Source organism: Garra rufa, chromosome 3 (assembly GCF_049309525.1).
Source record: "Garra rufa chromosome 3, GarRuf1.0, whole genome shotgun sequence".
Taxonomy (NCBI): domain Eukaryota; kingdom Metazoa; phylum Chordata; class Actinopteri; order Cypriniformes; family Cyprinidae; genus Garra; species Garra rufa.
Window position 1 is genome coordinate 61743571 of NC_133363.1, and position 22387 is coordinate 61765957.

A 22387-nucleotide genomic window follows, 5' to 3' on the forward strand; every position below is an offset into this window, starting at 1 on the left:
TTCATGGCTCATATATTGTGATATAGTGAGAATATAGAGAAAAAACAGCTAAAATATGCTATTTAATGCAGATGCTGATATTTATATGTTCAAATAGATGAAATTCTGAAACTGCTTATCAGAGCTGGATATTTTTTGGACATGTTTTTAAAAGTATTTTAACCCTAAAAAGCCTGACGTATTAAATAATAGTCAGAAAAATTAAAGTTTATTGAATTTTTCAACAAAATGTATATAAATAAGTTTGCATATGCATTTTTGTTGAGTTTCATATTCCATCAATCAGGCTTTTATGAATCATACAGCATGAAAGACTAAGAATATAGAGGAAAAAAATTATGAAATTTTATTCAGAAGCCCATACTGAACAAAAATAAGCGATGTGGTTCAGATGTTGATATTTTTATAGACAAAACAATAAGATATTTATAACAGTAAAGCAGATTCTAACATAAAATATATATATATATAAAAATTTTGCAAATGCATTTTTTTTGAGTATCATATTTGATCCATAAGGCTTTTATGACTAATATATTATAATATAGTGAGAATATGGTGGAAAACAGCTAAGATATGCTATTTGGTGCATATGCTGATATTTATGTTCAAAAAGATGAAATTCTGATAATATAAAGTTAAAAACATGTCAGTTGTAACACTGTCTTTGTGAAAAGATTTTTAAATGATTAAAACATATAATGCAATGCAAATTACATACATATACAAATACGTTCCTCAAAAATTATTTTTCCTAAAATTGATTATGGATAATCAAGTAAACTTAATTTGCTTCGGTCCAGTAAGTGTTCGTCTTAGAATATTACTAATAAAATAAAACTTATTTTTAAGTTTACATTATAAATATGAGTAAAGACACACAAAGCACAAGCTTATAGTAGACATTTACAGTTATGAAGAGTACAAAGTTCTTAGAAATGTGCGTATTAAATATGATACAGTAGGCTGTATAGGGTTGAAATGGAATCTAGAAAAGTAATGGAAAAGAATTTGGTAAAAATAAAACTGTAAAACTCAATTAATTAGACAGGCTTTTTGATTAAAATAAATAATTTAAACATTAAAACAGAGTATAGACAAATTAAAACAGAAAAAAAATTGGAAATAAAACAGATTTCATAGGGCCCTATAATTATACTTTTTGTTAATAAAAATAGATGTAAGTGAATCTAAAATTCATAATAGTAATACTAGCATTGTATGTTTTATACCTTTGATGTACTGATTTATTCTAATAAATGTTTCTGTAAATATTTATAAAAATGTGTTTTATATTTGACACACTGATTTAGACGTCATTCATGTCTTAATTTTACAAAATGGCAAGCTAAATTATATTTGTGTTGTGTTAACAAAATATTTTGAACAAATGAGCAGCTATTAATGTTATTTAAGTTATAAATGAGTTGCGATATGTGACCCTGGACCACAAAACCAGTCATAAGGTAAAATTTTACAAAACTGAGATGTATACATCATATGAAAGCTCAATAAATAAGCTTTCTATTGATGTATGGTTTGTTAGGATAGGACAATATTTGGCCGAGATACATCTATTTGAAAATCTGGAATCTGAGGATGCAAAAAAATCAAAATACTGAGAAAATCACCTTTAAAGTTGTCCAAATTAAGTTCTTAACAATGCATTTTACTAATCAAAAATTACATTTTGATATATTTATAGTAGGAATTTTACAAAATATCTTTATGGAACATGATCTTTACTTAATTTCCTAATGATTTTTGGCATAAAAGAAAAATCTATAATTTTGACCCATACTATGTATTTTTGGCTATTGCTACAAATACACCCCAGCGACTGGTTTTGTGGTCCAGGGTCACATATGGTTTAGGTGGAAACATTTAAGTTATGGATTTTACATATAAAATCTGAACAAAATAAAAATATATGTTGCCTCGTTTAAAGCTGAAGTACTTAAATTAAAATAAAAATACACATAAAAAAGCTAAATTTGGTCCTTGAGGCCCAAAACCAGGTATATTTGTAGCAATAGCCAAAAATACATTGTATGGGTCCAAGTTATTGATTTTTCTTTTATGGCAAAAATCATTAGGATATTAAGTAAATATCATGTTCCATGAAGATTTTTTGTACGTTTTCTACCGTAAATATATCAAAACTTAATTTTTGATTAGTAATATGCATTGCTAAGAACTTCGTTTGGACAACTTTAAAGGCAAATTTCTCACTATTTTGATGCTTTTTGCACCCTTAGATTCCAGATTTACAAATAGTTGTATCTCAACCAAATATTGTCCTGTCCTGTTAACCTCAATATCGAAAAACTAAAATTAAAATAAAACTATTAATGTAAGGCGTCAATAAGAACAAAATCACCATAAAAGAAGATCATACAGTGTGCGCTGAAGTCTATTTTCTATTGTTTACCTTGGATGTTCACTCTCTTTAGCTCTGCTGTCTACAGAGTGAATTCTTCATTTTTCAGAAAGCTAGAGCATTTAGTGTTTAATTGAACTGAGACTGAAGGAGTGTTCACTGATTCATGACTTTAGTGCTCCTTTAATCTTTGTGCATCATTTAAAAAAGATCACAGACAGATGGTTTGAGTTTTGCATTAAGAAATGAACACAGAAAAGAGAGACGAGCGACTTTGATAGTGCTGTGTTAAAATTACACGTTCTTACTTTATTTATGTTTTAACCAATTTTCCCTTCTCTCTTTTCCAGGCCGTTCTTTGAGGGCATGTCCCAGTCGAGCTCTCAGACGGAGATCGGCAGCTTGAATAGTAAAGGCAGTCTGAGCAGAGACCCCTTCAGCCCTGTGAGTACAAATACTACATATAATCCCAAAAACACAATGATTTTACACCAGATCTTCTCAACACTCATCAGCCAACCAGAAACTGACATTTCAGACCAAACAGTGTTTCTTGAGAGGAACACTTAAGGCGAGACACAAATTAACTAATAGTTCTCACCTTACTTACTCAGCTGATTGATTACACTGATAATTGCAAAAAAAAATTGTATTACAAGTTTTCTAAAATGTTAGGTTTAAATATGCAAATGAGCCATTATTTAATGAAATACGCGGTAATTTGCATACATTTCTAATACAAAAATCTAATCACTGGAGGAAGTCAGTTTTAAAATTCTTGTTTAATTTTTCGACATATTAGAGTCAAATGTTTTTACAGAGGGAATTTATCTCATTTTGTCACTCCATAATTCAGAAAAAAAAACTAGAACAGAAAGGAAACACTTTTTTTTTAATCGTTTTTGGAGGAATAAAATGTTGTATATAATCAAGCAAATCATATATGAATATATCCCTCTGTAAAAACCTTCAGGATATAGACAGGAATAAAAATGTCAAGTTTGGTGTGTGTAAGTGCTACTGAAGTGGAGATTTATGGCTCAGTGTAGGAGAAAAAACTCATTTGGAGAAAATAGCCTTTATAAATTGAAATCTATTGACAAAAATAGATACAGTGCTATAAAAGAAACACTTAACAGTGTCTTTTGGGTGTTTTCTTTCCACTAGTCTGAAACAACAAAAAAGCCCAAAATCTCAAACTAGACAGGTGCTTGGAAAAAAAAAAAAAAACGTTTTTAAAATATTAAAAACATGATGTAAAAGTACTATTTTTATGTATATCATTTTATAATATATTCCTGTTTTTAGAATCAGTAAGATTTGTTATGTTTTAAAAAAAGCATCTTGTGTTCAACAACGTTCCATTTATTTTACCAAAAATACAGGGGGGAAAAGTTATATTATGAAACATTATTGCAATTCAAAATAACATTGTCATTTGAATATACTTTAAAATATAATTTATTTCCGTGATGCAATGCTGAATTCTCTTCAGAAATCATTCTAATATACTGATTTGTTACTTTTATTATCAATGTTGGAAACAGTTGTGCTGCTTAATATTTTTTTGGAACCTGTGATACTTTTTTTTCAGGATTCTTTGATAAATAAAAAGTTAAAAAGAACAGCATTTATTCAAAATAGTAATCTTTTCCAACAATGTAACTCTTTACTATCACTTTTTATCAGTTTAACACATCGGTGCTGAATAAAAGTATTAATTTCTTTCAAAGAGAGAAAGAAACTTTTGAACAGTAGTGCATATTGTTACAAAAGTTTTCTATTTTAAATAAATGCTGTTCTTTTTAACGTTTTATTCATTAAAGAATCCTGAAAAAATCACAGGTTTTCAAAAAAAAAAATTCAACACTAATAATAAATCGGCATATTAGAATGATTTCTGAAGTATTATGTGACACTGAAGACGGTAGTAATGATGCTGAAAATTCAGCTTTGCATCACAGGAATAAATTATATTTTAAAGTATATTAAAATAGAAAACCACTATTTTAAATTGCATTAACATTTCACAATATTACAGTTTTTTCTTGTATTTTTAATCAAATAAATGCAGCCTTGGTGAGCAGAAAAGTCTCCTTTAAAAATAATTAAAATCTTACTGCTCTTACTGCAACCAAACGTTTGAGCAGCAGGCGTAAGTAGAATAAAAGACAGTCTAGAATTGGCCACCGAAAATAAAAAAATTAATTCAGTGAGTAATTTATAAAGTATAGGTTAAAATATGGAAATCGCGGGGGCTGAGGTGTTAAAGGATGGGCGTTTCACTGTGTGTCGTTCATTAACATTCAGCTCTGAGGTGCTGCGGTTCAGTCTGGACTCTGCCAGGGGTCGATCGTTTACAGGCCGCAGTCCAGATCATTTAACCTGCTCCAGAGACAGATGACTCAGATGTGTGTGTGAGTTAGGGCTGGGCGATATGGCAAAAAAAAAAAAAAAAATTCATATCAGTCGATATCGATAATTATCACGATAAATGTCAAATCTTTATATCTATCAATTTTAAAGGCAGATTTTTACTCCTGAGTGAAAGAAAAACCAGACAGTTATTATTTGTGGTTTATTGTCAGAACATGACAAATACTTTCCAAACAATGATCAATTGAGGTAGAATACAGATTAGAATATTACTAGTAAAATATTATTAATATTAATAGAATATATAAAACGTTTTTATAAAAAAAAAAGAACTGTAATTTGATACAACACTTGTAACATGGCTCTGACTGTAAATGCAGAGTTGAAGTGATTTTTAAGTATATTTATCATTCAACAAAAATAAGCATGCCTATCCCTTTGTGCAGCTGATTTAACACATTTTGTAAAATGTCTGACAATATAAATAAATAAAAATAATGGCTCAGGGCTCTACGCTTACTTTTCTTGCTAGGAGCAATTTTAGGAGCACATTCTAAACAATAATCAAAACTCTGATTAAAAAATTAGCCTTTACAGGGGAATTTTGTTTTTTACCTTTGTTTTTACCTTTTCATATGTTTAGTGAGGCTCAGAGGTGACATGAGTGCAATCAAAATCACAAATTCATGTTGAGATTAATGTTTTACATATAAAATATTTAACACAGAAATATAAATATTTAAATAACTGAACAGATCTGCCAGCAGGTGTCGCCAAGATACGGATTTATTTACTGAATCATATCATTCTTTTGATTCGTTCGAACGGATGGTTCATTCGGGAGTAAAGCAGGTGACTCTCTTTATGAATGGGAAATTGAATCATTTCACTAGATTCGTTTAAAAACGCACGTTTCATTCGTAAACGAAACACCGCTGTGTTTGAAAGGAGATGCGCGCAGTTGTGTCTTGTTTCAGATTACTTTTGACGACGAAATAGAGCAAAAGCAGGCATAGAGTTGTAGTTAGTCATTGCAAGTCACTTACTAATAACTTCTTGTTTATTTAACTGCTGTATTAGATCAATATCTCATTTACAAACTCCCTTAAAAATTATTAAAAGCTGTCACTCATCTTAATTCGCGATATCACAATGCTTTATTATAAACAACGACGCTCTCTTTACTGCACAATCAGTCTCTTATTTACACTCTCTCTACACTTTGTTTATGAATGGATTCGTCAGATATGTCTGTGATACATTACTCAACGTCGCAAAGAGTCGCACGTACTAATTTGTAGTCGCTAATGCGAGTGAAATGGTCGCACTGTAGAGCCCTGTGGCTGTAAACTAAATACTGAGTGCGCATCCGGAAATGCAGGCTGCAAAATGCCTGTGCTGCGTTACGCAGAGTGCGTAAACATTAGCGTTTTATCGAAGGAAAAAAAAAAAAAAAAAAAACTATATCGTGATAATTATCGTTATCGAATTATCGCCCAGTCCCAGTGTGAGTGTTTAGTAGTTGATGTTATTCCTGTGTGTTTCCAGCAGAGTGAGCAGCCGCCGTCAGATAAACTCAAACACTCCCGCAGCCGCAACCTGGACGAGCCTCTGTCTGAGACCGACACACTGGTGAGACGCTGGACTGCACATTTACACAAACATTTACACAAATGTGACCCTGGACCACAAAACCAGTCATAAGGTTAAATTTGACAAAACTGAGATATATACATCATATGAAAGCTCAATAAATAAGCTTTCTATTAATGTATGGTTTGTTAGGATAGGACAATATTTGGCCGAGTTACGTCTATTTGAAAATCTAAAATCTAAGGGTGCAAAAAATCAAAATACTGAGAAAATCACGTAAATGTTTTTTAATGCATGCAGATATTTACATTATATATGACCCTGGACCACAAAACCAGTCATGTGGGTCTACTTAAAAAAAAACTGGATTTATACATAATCTGACAGCTGAAAAAATAAGCTTTCCTTTCCACTGATGTATGGTTTGTTAGGATAGGACTATATTTGGCTGAAATATCTATATCTATATTTGGTTGAAAATCTGGAATCTGAGGGTCCAAAAAAATCGAAATATTGAGAAAATCGCCTTTAAAGTTGTCCAAATGAAGTTCTTAGCCATGCATGCTATTAAAGAAATAAGTTCTGATATATTTACAGTAGGGAATTTACAAAATATCTTCACGGTATCTTTACTTAATATCCTATTGATTTTTGGCATAAAAGAAAAATCTATAAATTTGTCCCATACAATGCTACTTAAGACTGGTTTTGTGGTCCAGGGTCACATATAAGAATAACTAAATGTCATTTTTTTAAAGAAAGATTGTACAAACGCAAAATCTGACAAAACGGGTGTTTATTGATTTAAAGTTACTGACAAAAATAATCACATTTACACGTAGTCCAAATACTTCTGGGCTCAATGTATATTATACTCACTTCCCTTTGAGATTCTGCATGACTTGAATTCTTTGGGTTATTATGATGTGTAATGCTCTTTTGTGTTGAATATGTGTGTGTTTTGTAGGAACTGAATGATCAGGAGTTGTTCAGTGAAGTTGGACCCTCTATAACAGTGTCTGTCGCTGAAAAACCACGAACTCCCTTAAAAACCAGCAAGAACGAGCTTCAGTCCATGCCCTCACCCAGGTATTATAATATAATTAGGGCTGCCCTCAACTAAAGATTTTTCTGGTTGACTACTAGTTGTTCATTTTAAGCATTATTAGTCGCACATTTATTAATAAACCATATTGCTTACATAGCCTAATAAGCGTTCAAGTGCAAGCAAAAAAAAGCTTGCCGCAGGCAGCACACCGGCAGATGGAATAATTATGAATGTGTCAGGAAAAAACAGCAAGGTGACAGCATTAATGGTTTAATATTTTATTTAGAATTAGTGCTTTCTTTCGTTTGTTTGTTTTTGTGACACTGACTCGTCATCTGCGCAGTAGGGAAGCACCTATATGCATGTTTCATACAGATTATTATGAATATTAGTTTTTTGTTAATTTAAAAGTAGACACTCTCTATAGATATATTTTTCATGAGTTTCAAAGTTTTGTGCTCAATTTCACAGAGACCAAGATGGCAGAAAGCGCATCCCCTTTGCTTTAATTATTTTACAAAAACACAACGCTTTGTCGTTATTCTGAGTACACACAAATAAATGTAGAGTATTACTTTCATCTGTATGACCAAAAATGATGGAGTATTTTAAGAGCAAGTGATGCAAAGTAAATAATGCAGAGCAAACAAAGCCTAAGTTTGATGGTGTGTGTTGTAGGTTGGATGGAGGACACACACCCCGTAAGCGCAACACTCCTGTGAAAGACCGACAGCTTTCCAAACCACTGAACGAACGAACCAACAGCTCCGACAGCGAGAGATCGCCTGAGCTTGGACACAGCACACAGGTACCAGGGCTTGGACTGTATTTAACAAGGAATAGTTCACCCAGAAATGAAAATGTATTCACCCTCAGGCCATCCAAGATGTAGATGAGTTTGGTTCTTCTTCTGATTACATCACTTGCTCACCAATGGATCCTCTGCAGTGAATGGGTGCCGTCAGAATGACAGTCCAAACAGCTGATAAAAACATCCCAGTAATCCACAAGTAATTCACACCACTCCAGTCCATCAGTTAACATCTTGTAAACAGAACACTGCAAAAAATTTCTTACTTAGATTTTGTCTTGTTTCCAGCCAAAATATCAAAAAATGTTCTAGACGAGTAAAAATGTCAAAATAATAAGTCAAAATTAAGTGCATTCTTGCTTGAAAAAAGCCAAATAATCTGCCAATGGGATAAGAAAAATAATCTTGTTGGTAACACTTTATAATAACTATCCGTTATAACTAGTTAATAGATCATTAATAAACTGTTAGTTAATGGGTTATAAATGACTTGTTAAATAGCAGTTAATAGTTTGTTAATTATTTATAACTGTGCCTTATAGATAGCCAATAGATGACTTACAAGCTGTTAGTTAACAAGTTATAAATGACTTGTTAACTGTATTTTAATGATTTATAACTATACCTAATAAATTAGTAATAGATCACGAACAAGCTGTTAGTAAATTACTTACTAAAGACTTGTTAAGTATCATTTAATAGTTTATATATGTTAGTGGGACGTTATTCTAAAGTTGCAACTATTCTTCATTTATTAACTGTTAGTAAATGAGGAATAGTTGCAACTTTAGAATAACGTCCCAATAACATACATAAGCTAATAACCAACACTTAACTAATACATTAAGTCACACTTTACAGATCAGTTGTTCATAGTTAACCATCTACTATAAAAGTGAAACATGGTAGAACAGCAAATGGATTGCCGCTGGTTCACTCAGTATAGAGGGTCCAAGGTGTGATAAAACATGTTCGTATCAATAATGCCAATGGCTAGATTTTTATTTATTTTGTTTTCATGTTTAGCACAAAAAGTGCCCAAACCTCAGAAAAGCCTATGGGTGGAACAAGGTTGAGGTACAAAAATTGTGTATTTTAAATATCACATCAAATTTCTGTAGCTTGAACTTGTTCCATCCATTGGCTGTTCTACAAAGTACAAAGTCACTGGTATTAGTAGATGGTTAACTATGAACAACTGATCTGTAAAGTGTGACTTAATGTATTAGTTAAGTGTTAGTTATTAGCTTATGTATGTTATTGGGACGTTATTCTAAAGTTGCAACTATTCCTCATTTTATGGGATTTATTAGGTATAGTTATAAATCATTAAAATACAGTTAACAAGTCATTTATAACTTGTTAACTAACAGCTTGTAAGCTATCTATTGGCTATCTACAAGGCACAGTTATAAATACTTAAACTATTAACTGTTATTTAACAAGTCATTTATTACTCATTAACTAACAGTTTATTAATGGTCTATTAACTAGTTATAACGGATAGTTATTATAAAGTGTTACCATCTTGTTTTCTGTTTGAAATAATTTTTTTTTTTTTTTTTTTGCATACACCATTGGCAGATTATTTTGCTTGTTCTAAGCAAAAACGCATCTAATTTCGACTTGTTTTTTCTGAAAACAAAATCTAAAATAAATCCTTCTTGATTTATGAAATTTTAGATAAAATAATATAAAAAAATAAATCTAAGTAAGAAAAACTTTTTTGCCGTGAAAAGCTGTGTTTGTAAGAAACAAATCCACTATTAAGACATTTTTAACTTTAAACAGTTAGCTTCTCGCTAAAGTATTAGTCCATGATCCATAATAACACTGCCTTCAGTGAAAAAGTCGTCTGGTCTGAAAAAGGATAGGAATATGCACAGATCAAGCACCGTTTATAAGCCAAAACAGTTTTAAACAAATATGTGGGTGGATTTTGATATAAGAGGACAACAGAAGATGGTCTTTTTTACTGAAGAAAGCGTTATTATGGATTATGGACTTTTTTTTTTTTTTTTTATCCAGAAGCTACTATTTTGATTAATTTGTTTCTTACAAACACGCAGCTTTTCGATTCACAAGGAGTGGTGTGGATTATTGTGATGTTTTAATCAGCTGTTTGGACTCTTATTCTGATGGCACCCATTCACTGCAGAGAATCAACTGGTGAGCAAGTGAAATAATCTGATGAAGAAACAAACTCATCTACATATTGCAGCTAGCAACTAGCAGCAATAAGAACAAGTACATTTTCGTTTTATGTTCATTTATCGGTCTTCGTGATAAAATGCGGACACTATTAAACCGGCAGTATTAGGTCAACCAAAACGAGTCCTAATACCAAGTGGAAACAGGTCCAATGAGAGTCCAAACAGCGGATAAAAATAAATCCACAATAATCCACAAGTAACTCCAATCCATTAGTTAACATCTTGTGAAGAGAAAAGCTGTGTATTTGTAAGAAAATGACATCAAGTCATTTTAACTTCAGACCGTTGCTTCTGGTTAAATTACGAGTGCATAATCTAAAATAACGCTTTCTCCAGTGAAAACATTGTCTGGTCTGAATGAAAAGAGGAATATGCGCAGATCAAGCCCTGTTTACAAGCCAAAACAGTCCAGAACAACTCTAAACAAATATGTGGGTGTATTTTGATGTAAGAGTACAACAGGACATGGACCTTTTTACTGGAGGAAATGTTATTATGGTTTATGCACACTGCAAAAAATGCTTTTCTTACTTAGAATTTTTATCTTGTTTCCAGCCAAAATATCTAAAAATTCTTAAATCAAGAAGGATTTTCTAGACAAGTAAAAATTATTTTTTCGTTTTCAGAAAAAAAGTGAAAATTAAGTGTGTTTTTGCTTGAAACAAGCAAAATAATCTGCCAATGGGGTAAGAAAAATCATCTTGTTTTCTGTTTGAAATAAGATTTTTTTTCTTACCCCATTGGCAGATTATTTTGCTTGTTCTAAGCAAAAAATCACTTAATTTTGGCTTGTTTTTTCTGAAAACAAGAAAATAATTTTTACTCGTCTAGAAAATGTATCTTGATTTAGGAATTTTCAGATATTTTGGCTGGAAACAAGACAAAAAATCTAAGTAAGAAAAGCATTTTTTGCAGTGGACTCATATTTTAGCCGTATTTGTTCCTTATAAACACGCAGCTTCTCAGTTCACAAGATGTTAAATGATGGACTGGAGTGGTGTGGATTACTTGTGGATTATTGTGATGTTTTTGTCAACTTTTTGGACTCTCATTCTGACGGCACCCATTCACTGCAAAGGATCCATTCGTGAGCAAGTGATGCAATGCTACATTTCTACAAATCTGATGAAGAAACTAACTCATCTACAACGATTCCTGTAATGTATGGCGGTTATTAGCCGGTGCAAATGGGTTTTCTCTCTTTCCCAAAACACGGTTCTCCTCGGATTCCCTCATTTCTTTGCTTTCTCTGCTGTGGCTTTAAATAAGGAATGTTAATGCAGTGTTTCGTCTTGTTCTGCAGAGTCACTGTGAATTATTCATGTTTGGCTGACTCATCCCTGTGTGTGTGTGTGTGTGTGTGTGTGTGTGTGTGTGTGTGTGTGTGTGTGTGTGTGTGTGTGTGTGTGTGTTTGCAGGTCCTCAGGAAGGCCGTCTATGATCAGTTGAATCAGATTCTGTTATCTGATGCTGCTCTTCCTGAAAGTCTCATCCTGATCAATGGCACAGACTGGCAAGGACAGGTACATGAGAGTGTGTGTGTGTGTGTTTGAAACAGTCTGTCCTAATGGCCCACATTGTGTATTTTTACCACGGTTAAGTGCTGTTCTTATCAGTAGTGCAATGTGGGAAACTGACTACAATGCACAACCCTAATGGCTTATAACTCTTTAAAATAGCCACAGCGTTGATATAAAAGGTGCCAATGCTCAATCTAAATTAGAGTTATTAGTCATAATCAACACAATAAACATTTCTTACACCGAGTAATCTAGCTGTAAGTGCAACTGTGGACCATTACCGGTTGTGTAGTATTAGTATTAATATTTAATCCGTTATATCAGCTAGTTTGCTGACAACCTTCTTAACTCAGTCCAGAATAATAATTATCTAAGTAATTAGAGTATAAAAGGTTGCATTTATTTGATAAAAAAAAAAAGTAAAATTAGTAATATGTGACCCTGGACCACAAAACCAGTCATAATGTTAAATTTGACAAAACTGAGATTTATACATCATATGAAAGCTCAATAAATAAGCTTTTTATTGATGTATGGCTTGTTAGGATAGGAAAAAATCAAAGACTGAGAAAATCACCTTTAAAGTTGTCCAAATTAGGTTCTTAACAATGCATATTACTAATCAAAAATTACATTTTGATATGTTTACAGTAGGAATTTTACAAAAAATCTTCATGGAACATGATCTTTACTTAATTTCTTAATGATTTTTGGCATAAAAGAAAAATCAAAAATCTTGACCCATGCAATGTATTTTTGGCTATTGCTACAAATATACCCCAGCGACTTAAGACTGGTTTTGTGGTCCAGGGTCACATATTATTAGAATTTAAAATAACAGTTTTCCATGTGAATATATTGTAAAATGTAATTTATTCCTGTGATGTAAAGCTAAATTTTCAGCATCATTACTTCAGTCTTCAGTGTCATGATGATATGCTTCCCAAGGACAATTTCCTATTATTATCAATGTTGAAAACAGTTGTGCGCGGCTTCATATTTTAGTGGAAACAGTGATACGTTTTAATTTAGGATTGTTTGATAAATCTTAAGTTCAAAAGAACAGCATTTATTTAAAAACAGAAATCTTTCGTAACTTCATAAATGTCTTTACTGTGACTTGACTGTAGTGTGTTTGTGTGTGTTCGCAGTATGTTGCGGAGCAGCTTCAGGTTCAGAAGCATCCTGTGGTTTGTACATGTTCTGGCGCAGAGATCCAGGCCGTTCTCTCGGCTCTACTCACACGGATACAGAAATTGTAAGTCATATAAACTCAGAGACCATTAAAGCCTGTTCACCAACAGAAATGATCGTTTTTTTGTAAAGAAAGCACTGACCTTTGAAGCATAAAGTCCAGTAAATCTGATCATTTTTCTGTCTGTGTGCAGCTGTAATTGTAACTCGTCGATGCCGCGGCCGGTGAAGGTGGCGGTAGTCGGGGGTCAGAGTTATCTAGGATCAGTGCTACAGTTCTTCGTCACTCAGCTGGCCAACAAGACGTCTGATTGGCTCAATCACATCCGCTTCCTGGTCGTGCCTCTGGGTGAGAAAACACAACTCATGACAATCAACAGTATATCTTTTAAGAACTTCTGAAAAAAAATTCTGGTATAGCGCCCCCACTGCAACCTTTGAATATGTCTTAAGGAAAAAGGAAGAAAATTTGAACTATTGTTTTGTTTTATTTTATGCTGTATTATTTTGTTTTTGCTATGTGACTATTTGTTTATTAGGAGCCAAGCATCGAAGGTGGAAAGACACCTATTGTATCCTTTGGCGTCCTTATTGTTCTCCTTCTTCCGTTTTTTCTTCCGCTCTTGAGTCTATGGCAGCCCATAGAACCGCTTGTGAAAAAAAAGTTGTGAAATTTGGCACACTGATAGAGGACAGTCTCAACATTACCCACAGCAAGTTTGGGAACTCTAAATCAAACCTCCTAGTGCCACCACTTGTCCAAAGTTTCACTCATGTTTATGCTAATAACTTTTGAACCGTAAGCCACAGGACAAAAATGTGTAATTGTTATAAAAAATGTACTTTTGCGAACTTGTCCTAGACGGTTTGTCTGATTTTCACCAAAATTGGCTCAGATCATCTTTAGATCAGGCTGGTAAACCATTATGGAATTCAAGTTGATTAGTCAAACCGTTTTCGAATAATGCGCAAACAAATTCTACGAAAAGCATGCAAAAATGGATGTGAGGCCAAATCTCCACAACGGTTTGGCCTATCGAGACCAAACTTGGTGTGTGTTATAACAAGCATGACCTGAGGCTTTTTGCAGTTTTGGCACAGTGAAATCTTAAAACTGGTCTTGTTAGATTCCTTCGGAGCATTTTCCCATGTCAGCCATTTTGGGCGTAGGCAATTTTTAATTTTCTCATAAAATGCTATATTTTATGAATGCATTGACATATCATTATGAAACTCGGTATGTGTCTTTGGCACCAAGCCCTGACAGTACTCAAAAAGTTTTAAATTGTGGTCAAAAGTTATAAAGAATATTTTAAAATAGTTAATAACTTCTGATGAAAATGGCTTATTGTGATGAAATTGGTCTCAAAATATTCCTTGGGTCATGCCGACAACATAGATACCAATTATACCATAGTTGGCCGAAATTCCTGTCCGCCATATTGATTTATGTTGAAAATCTACTTTTGCAAACTCATCTTAGACGATTTGTCTGATATTCATCAAAATTGGCTCAGATCATCTTTAGATCAGGCTGGCAAAAAGTTATGGAATTCAAGTTGTTTAGTCAAACCGTTCTTGAATAACGCGCAAATTCTACGAAAAACATGCAAAAATGGATGTGAGGCTATATCTCCACAACGGTTTGGCGTATTGAGACTAAACTTGGTGTGTGTGATAACAAGCATGACCTGAGGCTTCCTGCTGTGTTTTGGCACAGTGCCACCTAGTGGTCAGGAGATATGAAAATGGCTATTTTTGCTTATAACTTCTTAATGGTTTGGCCAAAAATCTCAAAATGGTCTTGTTATATTCGGAGGAGCATGCTGTGTCAAACCATGTCCAATTTTCCCATGTCAGCGATTTTGGGTGTTGTAATTTTTAATTTTGTCATTAAATGCTATATTTTTTTAACGCATTGATGTATTGTTACGAAACTCGGTATGTGTCTTCGGCACATACTAAAGTTTTGACTTGTGGTCAAAAGTTATAAAGAAATTTTGAAAAATGTTAATAACTTCTGATGAAAATGGCTTATTGTGATGTGAAGTGGTCTCAAAATATTCCTTGGGTCATGCCGAGAACATTGATACTAATTATACCATAGTTGGTCGAACTTCCTGTCCACCATATTGATTTATGTTGAAAATCTACTTTTTCGAACTCTTCCTAGACCGTTCGTCCAATTTTCACCAAAATTGAGTCAGATCATCTTTAGACTGTGCTGACAAAAAGTTATAGTTTTTATGTTGATAGATGAAACCGTTTTCGTACAGTGCCACTACAAATTTAAGATGCCAAAATGACTCTGAGGCTTTATCTCTGCAAAGCTTGGACATAATGACGCCAAATTTTGTGTGTGCCTTTGTCACCTCACACTGAACACACAACAATACGATTACGATTACGATTTGGTAACAATGCCACCTGTTGGTCAAAAATGATGAGCCATTAAAACATATTACTAGGAGCTCTACATTATTTTTCTGTCATTTTGACTAAAATCATCTTAAAATGGCTTCCTTTACTCATTGTTGCAGTTGTCTGGAGTTCCATGCCATGCTTAGCTCCTCATTTTGCTTCTGGTGTGCTTGGCCCCGTAATTGCTGCTTGCATCTATATTTGGCACCTATTGTATCCGTTAGAATTCTTATTATTATTGATAGTGAAATAGTAAAATTATAGTGAAATTTGGCACACTGATAGAGGACAGTGTCAACATTAACCAAAGCAAATTTTGAGTTTCTAACTTGAACTCTCTAGCGCCACCAATTGTCCAAATTTTCACTCATGTTTATGCTATGCTAGTAACTTTTGAACTAAGGCACAGAATCAAAATTCTTTTTTCTCTCTGAATCCTTGGGTAATGCTGAGTCAAATGAAGTCCAAAATTTAAAAATATCTATTTTTTTTTTTAATAGTTTGTAAAACCTACTTTTTTGAACTCGTCTTAGACGGTTTGTCTGATTGTCACCAAAATTGGCTCAGATCATCTTCAGACGATGTCAAACTGTTCTCGAATAACGCGCAAATGTGAGGCTACGGTTTGGCGAGACCAAACTTGGTGTGTGTTCTAACAAGCATGACCTGAGGCTTTCTGCAGTGTTTCGTCACAGTACCACCTAGTGGTCAGGAGATATGAAAAATGGCTATTCTTGCTTAGAACTTTTCAATGGTTTGGCCAGAAATCTCAAAACTGGTCTTTTTAGATTAGGTGGAGCATGCCATGTCCAGTTTTCCCATGTCAGTCATTTTGGGCATCTGCAATTTTTAATTTTGTCATAAAATGCTATATTTTACAATGTATTGACTTCGGCACCATGCCCTGAGAGTCAAAAGTTATAAAGAAATTTTGAAAAATGATAGTAACTTCTGATGAAAAACTTTGTCACCTCAAACTAAGCACACCACATCGATTTGACAACAGCGCCACCTGTTGGTCAAAACTGATTAGCCATTAAATCATATTTCTAAGAGCTCTACATTCTTTTTTTTGTCATTTTGACAATTTCATTTTCTAAAAGCATCTTCCTTTACTCATTGTTGCATTTGGTCTGGTGTTCCGTGCCGTGCTTAGCTCCTCATTTTCGCTTTGGTGTGCTTGGCCCCCTAATTGCAGCTTGCAGCTATTTTTTTATTGATTTATTTTTCTCCTCTTAAACACAGTTTAAGATTGATCTTATATTTTGTGTTTCTGGATGTACATGTTAATATTCATATATATATATATATATATATATATATAAGAATATTTTTTCCAAAAAAAACAATCAACAGTTAGAGAAAGAGAGCTGTGTTACATATAGATAGATAGATGTTGTGGATATTTTTGGATGTTAATCTCAGTGTTTCTGTTTTTTTGTTTTTTTTTCTTTCTTCTAAAGGTTCTAATCCTGTTGCTAAGCACCTGGGTGCCCTTGACAACCGTTACAGCGCAGCCTTTCTGGACGGAGCCTGGAGAGACACATTCAACCGATCAGAACCGCCACAGACAGGTACACACACACATTCACATCACAACACACACACACTCTCTCTATCACACATTCACAATACACAGACACACACAGACAAAAAGATTAACACACACAACACACTATCACAAAACACAAAAAGCACACCCACAGAGACACACAAAGATAAACGCACACACACACAACACAAATAACACACATCTACACAACTCAAAAATACAGAAACAAACTGTAATATTGCAAAATGTTATTACAGTATAAAATAATGTTTTTTTTTATTTTAATATACTTTAAAACATAATCTTTTCTAACAATATAAATCTATGCTAATTTAACACATCCTTGCTAAATAAAAATATTAATTTCTTTCAAAAAAAAAAAAAGAATAAAAATTTACTGACCTTTTATTTCAAATAAATCCTGTTGTTTTTAACCTTTTATTGATCAAAGAATCGTGAAAATAGTATCACAGGTTCCAAAAAAATATTAAGCAGCTCAACTGTTTTCAACATTGATAATAAATCAGCATATTAGAATGATTTATGAAGGATAATGTGACACTGAAGATTGGAGTAATTATTGCTTTGTATCACAGAAATAAATTACATTTTAAAATATATTCTCATAGAAAACGGTTATTTTGAATTAAAATAATATTTCACAATATTACCGTTTTTTCTGTAATTTTGATCAAATAAATGCAGCCTTTAAAACCATAAGAAATGTCTTTAAAAAAACATTAAAAATCTTAGTGATCCCAAAGTTTTGAGCGGCAGTGTACAATACAAACAAACAAACTCTGTATAGCTATTTGTAAGGACATACACTGACACAAAGCAATCTCTAGCTCCTTACCCTAAACTTAGCCATCAGAAATAAGTGCATTACCCTAAACCTAACCTTTACCCAATTATAACCTGATCCCTAAAACCAAGTCTTGACCCTCAAACAGACCTTTAAAGGGGTCTCAGAAAGTGACTACTGGCCAAAATGCTCCACTTTACAAAAGTGTCCTCAGTCCGATGGTCTAAAACTCAAACCAGCCCTCACAAAGATAGCTGTACAAGTGTAAGATAGCTGTATATTTAATTTGTTACAAATACTTCTGTTATTATACATACCTTTCATGTTTAATCTGGTCCATTGCAAACGCGTTTAACACGGCAGCACACATATGTTCCTGTATTGTTGTAGTTGACGTGTGTGTTTGTGTGTAGATTCGGTGGACGTCGCGGCTCGTGTGGCTCAGTACATCAGCGGAGCGGCTCTCACACACCAGCTGCCCATCGCTGAGGCCATGCTGACCTGCAAGCACAGAACGTATGGCTTTGTCTTTCTCATAACAGCTGCACACCACTCAGTATTGTATGACATGACAGCCTCAACCGTGTATTATAGCTCACTTATCACTTCCTCTTACAGGAGAGATGAAGATTCCTACCAGAAATTCATTCCCTTCATTGGGGTGAGTGGAAATTGCACCCATATGTATTTCATTTTGCATTAAAGGAGTAGTTCACTTCCAGAACAAAAATGCACAGATAATGTACTCACCCCCTTGTCATCCAAGATGTTCATGTCTTTCTTTCTTCAGTCGTAGAGAAATTGTTTTTTGAGGAAAACATTTCAGGATTTCTCTCCATATAATGGACTTCGATGGTGCCCCTGAGTTTAAACTTACAAAATGCAGTTTAAAAGGGCTCTAAATGATCTCAGCCAAGGAAGAAGGGTCTTGTCTAGCGAAATGATCAGTTATGTTCTAAAAAAAAATTGCCAATTGCCAATTTTAACCACAAATGCTCGTCTTTGTATTCCGGTTCAAGAGAGTTAGGGTATGTCGAAAAACTCTCATTTCATTTGCTCCTCCAACTTCGAAATTTTATATAGCTTATATAGCACTGAAAGATATTTGCCATAAACGACACTGAGCGCTTGTTATGTGATCTGCTCTGCTGTTTTGACATGCTGCTCACTTAAAATGCTGCCGCAGTAATCGGGGTGCGAATGCGGTCCACCTTTTGAATATCAATTATATACGCATTTAAGGATAAAAGACTCTTTAAAATATTCAAGTCTTTTTTCTTGAGTCCAGTGAAGTCCGGAGTCTGAAGTCTTTACTACACTGCAAAAAAAATTATTTGTAGTTTTTAGCCAAAATATCGAAAAATTCTTAAATCAAGAAGGATTTTCTAGACGAGTAAAAAGTATTGTCTTGTTTTCAGAAAAAAAAACAAGTCAACATTAAGTGCGTTTTTGCTTGAAACAAGCTAAATAATCTGCCAATGGGGTAAGAAAAAAAATCTTGTTTTGTGTTTGAAATGAGATTACTTTCTCTTCACATTTTTATAGACTTCAGACTCAACCTAAAATGACTCCTGACTTCACTCTACTCGAGGAAAAGGAGTCTTTTGTCCTTGAATACTTCTATAACTGATAGGCCTATTCAAAAGGCAGACTGCATCCGCATTGATTTAAGAATTTTTTGAGATTTTGGCTGGAAACAAGTGCGGTGCAACTCAAGTGCCCATCTCTAGCTTACGCAGAGCTAGACAAGATCAGAAATTGAGGTTAAAAAGTATATAATTTGTCCATTTTCTTTTTTTTTCTTTTCTTTTTTTTAATAAAAAAGATAAAACTCTTCTTCCTCAGCTGTGATCGTCTAGAGCCCTTTGAAGCTGCATTTAAACTGAAAGTTCAAACTCGGGAACACCATAGAAGTCCACTATATGGAGAGAAATCCTGAAATGTTTTCCTCAAAAAACGTAATGTCTTTACGACTGGAGAAAGAAAGACATGAACATCTTAGATGACAAGGGGGTGAGTACATTATCTGTAATTTTTTTTTTTTTTTTTTTTTTTGTGGAAGTGAACTTCTTTAATTAAAATGCATTTATATGTTTTTTCTTATATATGTATTCCAAACAGCTCAACATTATATTTCACCATGTATTATGATCAATCAAATGAAATTAACTTTTTGGAGAAATAATATCTAATCTAATATCTAATATCTGTGTGTTTGTCTGTTTATTTGTTATGATCTGTCTGCATCTCCTAGGTGGTGAAAGTGGGTTTGATTGAGCCGGGCCAATCGTCAGCAGGTGTGTGTTTCCATGGAGACTGAAGCACTGATTGCTTTTTATAACTCTGTGTGTGATGATTTAAGCCACAGAAGCTCACCGTGTGTCCGTCTCTGTTTCCTAGGCGATTCTGAAGAGGGCGTGGCTGTGAGTTTAGCCGTCCCCTCCACGTCTCCGCCTTCTCACGGATCACCCGCCAGTCTGAAGGAGACGGCCACGCCCCCCTCGTCTCCCTCCATGGGCGGCGGCTTGGCGGTGCAGGGGTGAGTGATTTCTACCGTCACAAGGTTTCAGGAGTGACTTGCTAATCCTGCTGGAGAAAGTGGGTCAGGTGGAATAAAGGGGCTCAGGCTGGTTTCAGCTGGTTTTTGGCTGATCCAGGGTGGTCTACCTGCTGGGCCATGTAACCACCACTTGGAACATCAGTGGATCGACCATTAAACCAGTTTTGACCAGCAGAAACCATGTTTTTAAATATATAATTATTTAAAATATTTATATACTATTTTTCAGAAAAAAAATTGATGACCTTGGAGCACAAAAGCAGTCTTAAGTCGCTGGGGTATATTTGTAGCAACAGCCAAAAATACATAGTATGGGTCAAAATCATTGATTTTTCATTTATGGCAAAAATCATTAGGAAATTGAGTAAAGATCATGTTCCATGAAGATTTTTTTGCAAAATTCCTACTATAAATATATCAAAATGTAATTTTTGATTAGTAATATGCATTGTTAAGGACTTAATTTGGACAACTTTAAAGGTGATTTTCTCAGTATTTTGATTTTTTTTTGCACCCTCAGATTCCAGATCTTCAAATAGATGTATCTCGGCCAAATATTGTCCTATCCTAACAAACCATACACATATGCATACATCTCAGTTTTGTAAAATTTAACCTTATTACTGGTTTTGTGGTCCAGGGTCACATATGTGTGTGTGTATATATATATATATATATATATATATATATATATATATATATATATTTGTAGCAATAGCCAGTAATACATCATATGGGTTAAAATAATTTTCTTTTATGCCTAAAATCATTAGGATATTAAGTAAAGATCATGTTCCATGATGATAATTTGTAGATTTCGTACTGTAAATATATCAAAACGTACTTTTTGATTAGTAATATGCATTGCTGAGAACTTCATTTGGACAACTTTAAAGGCAATTTTCTCAATATTTAGATTTTTTTTTTACACCCACAGATTGCAGATTTTCAAATACATGTATTTTGGGCAAATATTGTCCTAACAAACCGTACATCAATGGAAAGCTTATTTATTCAACTTTTTCAGCTCTCAATTTTAGAAAAAATTAACTCTTATGATTGGTTTTGTGGTCCAGGGTCACCTTTAATGGATATTGTTTCGAATTAGCTTTTATTTTTGTATTTTCAATTTTCCGATTTTGTTACTCTTTTTTTTGTTTGTTTTTATTTCTGTTTAGCATTCATTTCTTTTTTATTTAGTTTTAGGTGTAGTAATGTTAGTACTTCAACTTTTATTGAAATTTTTAGCAGAAATAAAATGATTTTAAAAAATTGCATATTTCTATACTTTTTATACAGAAATTTAACAGAAAATTTAACACTGGCTACTATAATGTGATTTCTATTAATTAAATTATTAATGTTATGATTGTTTGATTTCTACTGCTTAGTTGGATGTAAAATTTTTGGATGTTTTTTTTTTTTTTCCAATTTGCCAAAGGTTTATTTATTTCTGTTTTAGTTTTCATACTTCAACTTAAAATTTTAAGCTTTTCCTACACTTTTTATATAGAAATTTAGTAGACAATTTAACTATAAACTGTAAACAATTATATATATAATTATATATTTAAAATGTGTGTATACTTATATAATTACACACCTTTTATCAGTAATTTATATTAATTATATAGCATTCTTTTATTTAGTAAAAAAATAAGTAAATTGATTAATTAAAAAAAACATTATTGCAATTTAAAACAACTCTTTTCTATGTGAATATATTATAAAATATAATTTATTTCTGTGATCAAACCTGAATTTTCAGCATCATTACTTACAGAAATCATTCTAATATGCTGATTTTCAGCTAAATAAACATTTATGATTATTATCAATTTTGCAAACAGTCGTGCCGCTTTAAATTTTTGTGGAAACCGTTATAATAGAAAGTTAAAAACAATAGAAAGTAAT

The 22387-nt window shown here is 33.1% G+C and overlaps 1 protein-coding gene across 1 annotated transcript in view; it reads left to right on the top strand.

Moving 5' to 3' along the window:
* Positions 1–22387, top strand: part of LOC141332293 (phosphofurin acidic cluster sorting protein 1-like) — a 95514-nt gene that overhangs the window by 70576 nt on the left and 2551 nt on the right. Inside the window, exons 10-21 of the mRNA XM_073837425.1 lie at positions 2731–2824; positions 6305–6388; positions 7317–7438; positions 8076–8205; positions 11840–11944; positions 13093–13199; positions 13330–13484; positions 17020–17130; positions 18327–18429; positions 18532–18574; positions 20168–20210; positions 20314–20452. Coding sequence (XP_073693526.1) covers positions 2731–2824; positions 6305–6388; positions 7317–7438; positions 8076–8205; positions 11840–11944; positions 13093–13199; positions 13330–13484; positions 17020–17130; positions 18327–18429; positions 18532–18574; positions 20168–20210; positions 20314–20452 — 1236 coding nt within the window. The remainder of the gene's footprint in view (positions 1–2730; positions 2825–6304; positions 6389–7316; positions 7439–8075; positions 8206–11839; positions 11945–13092; positions 13200–13329; positions 13485–17019; positions 17131–18326; positions 18430–18531; positions 18575–20167; positions 20211–20313; positions 20453–22387) is intronic.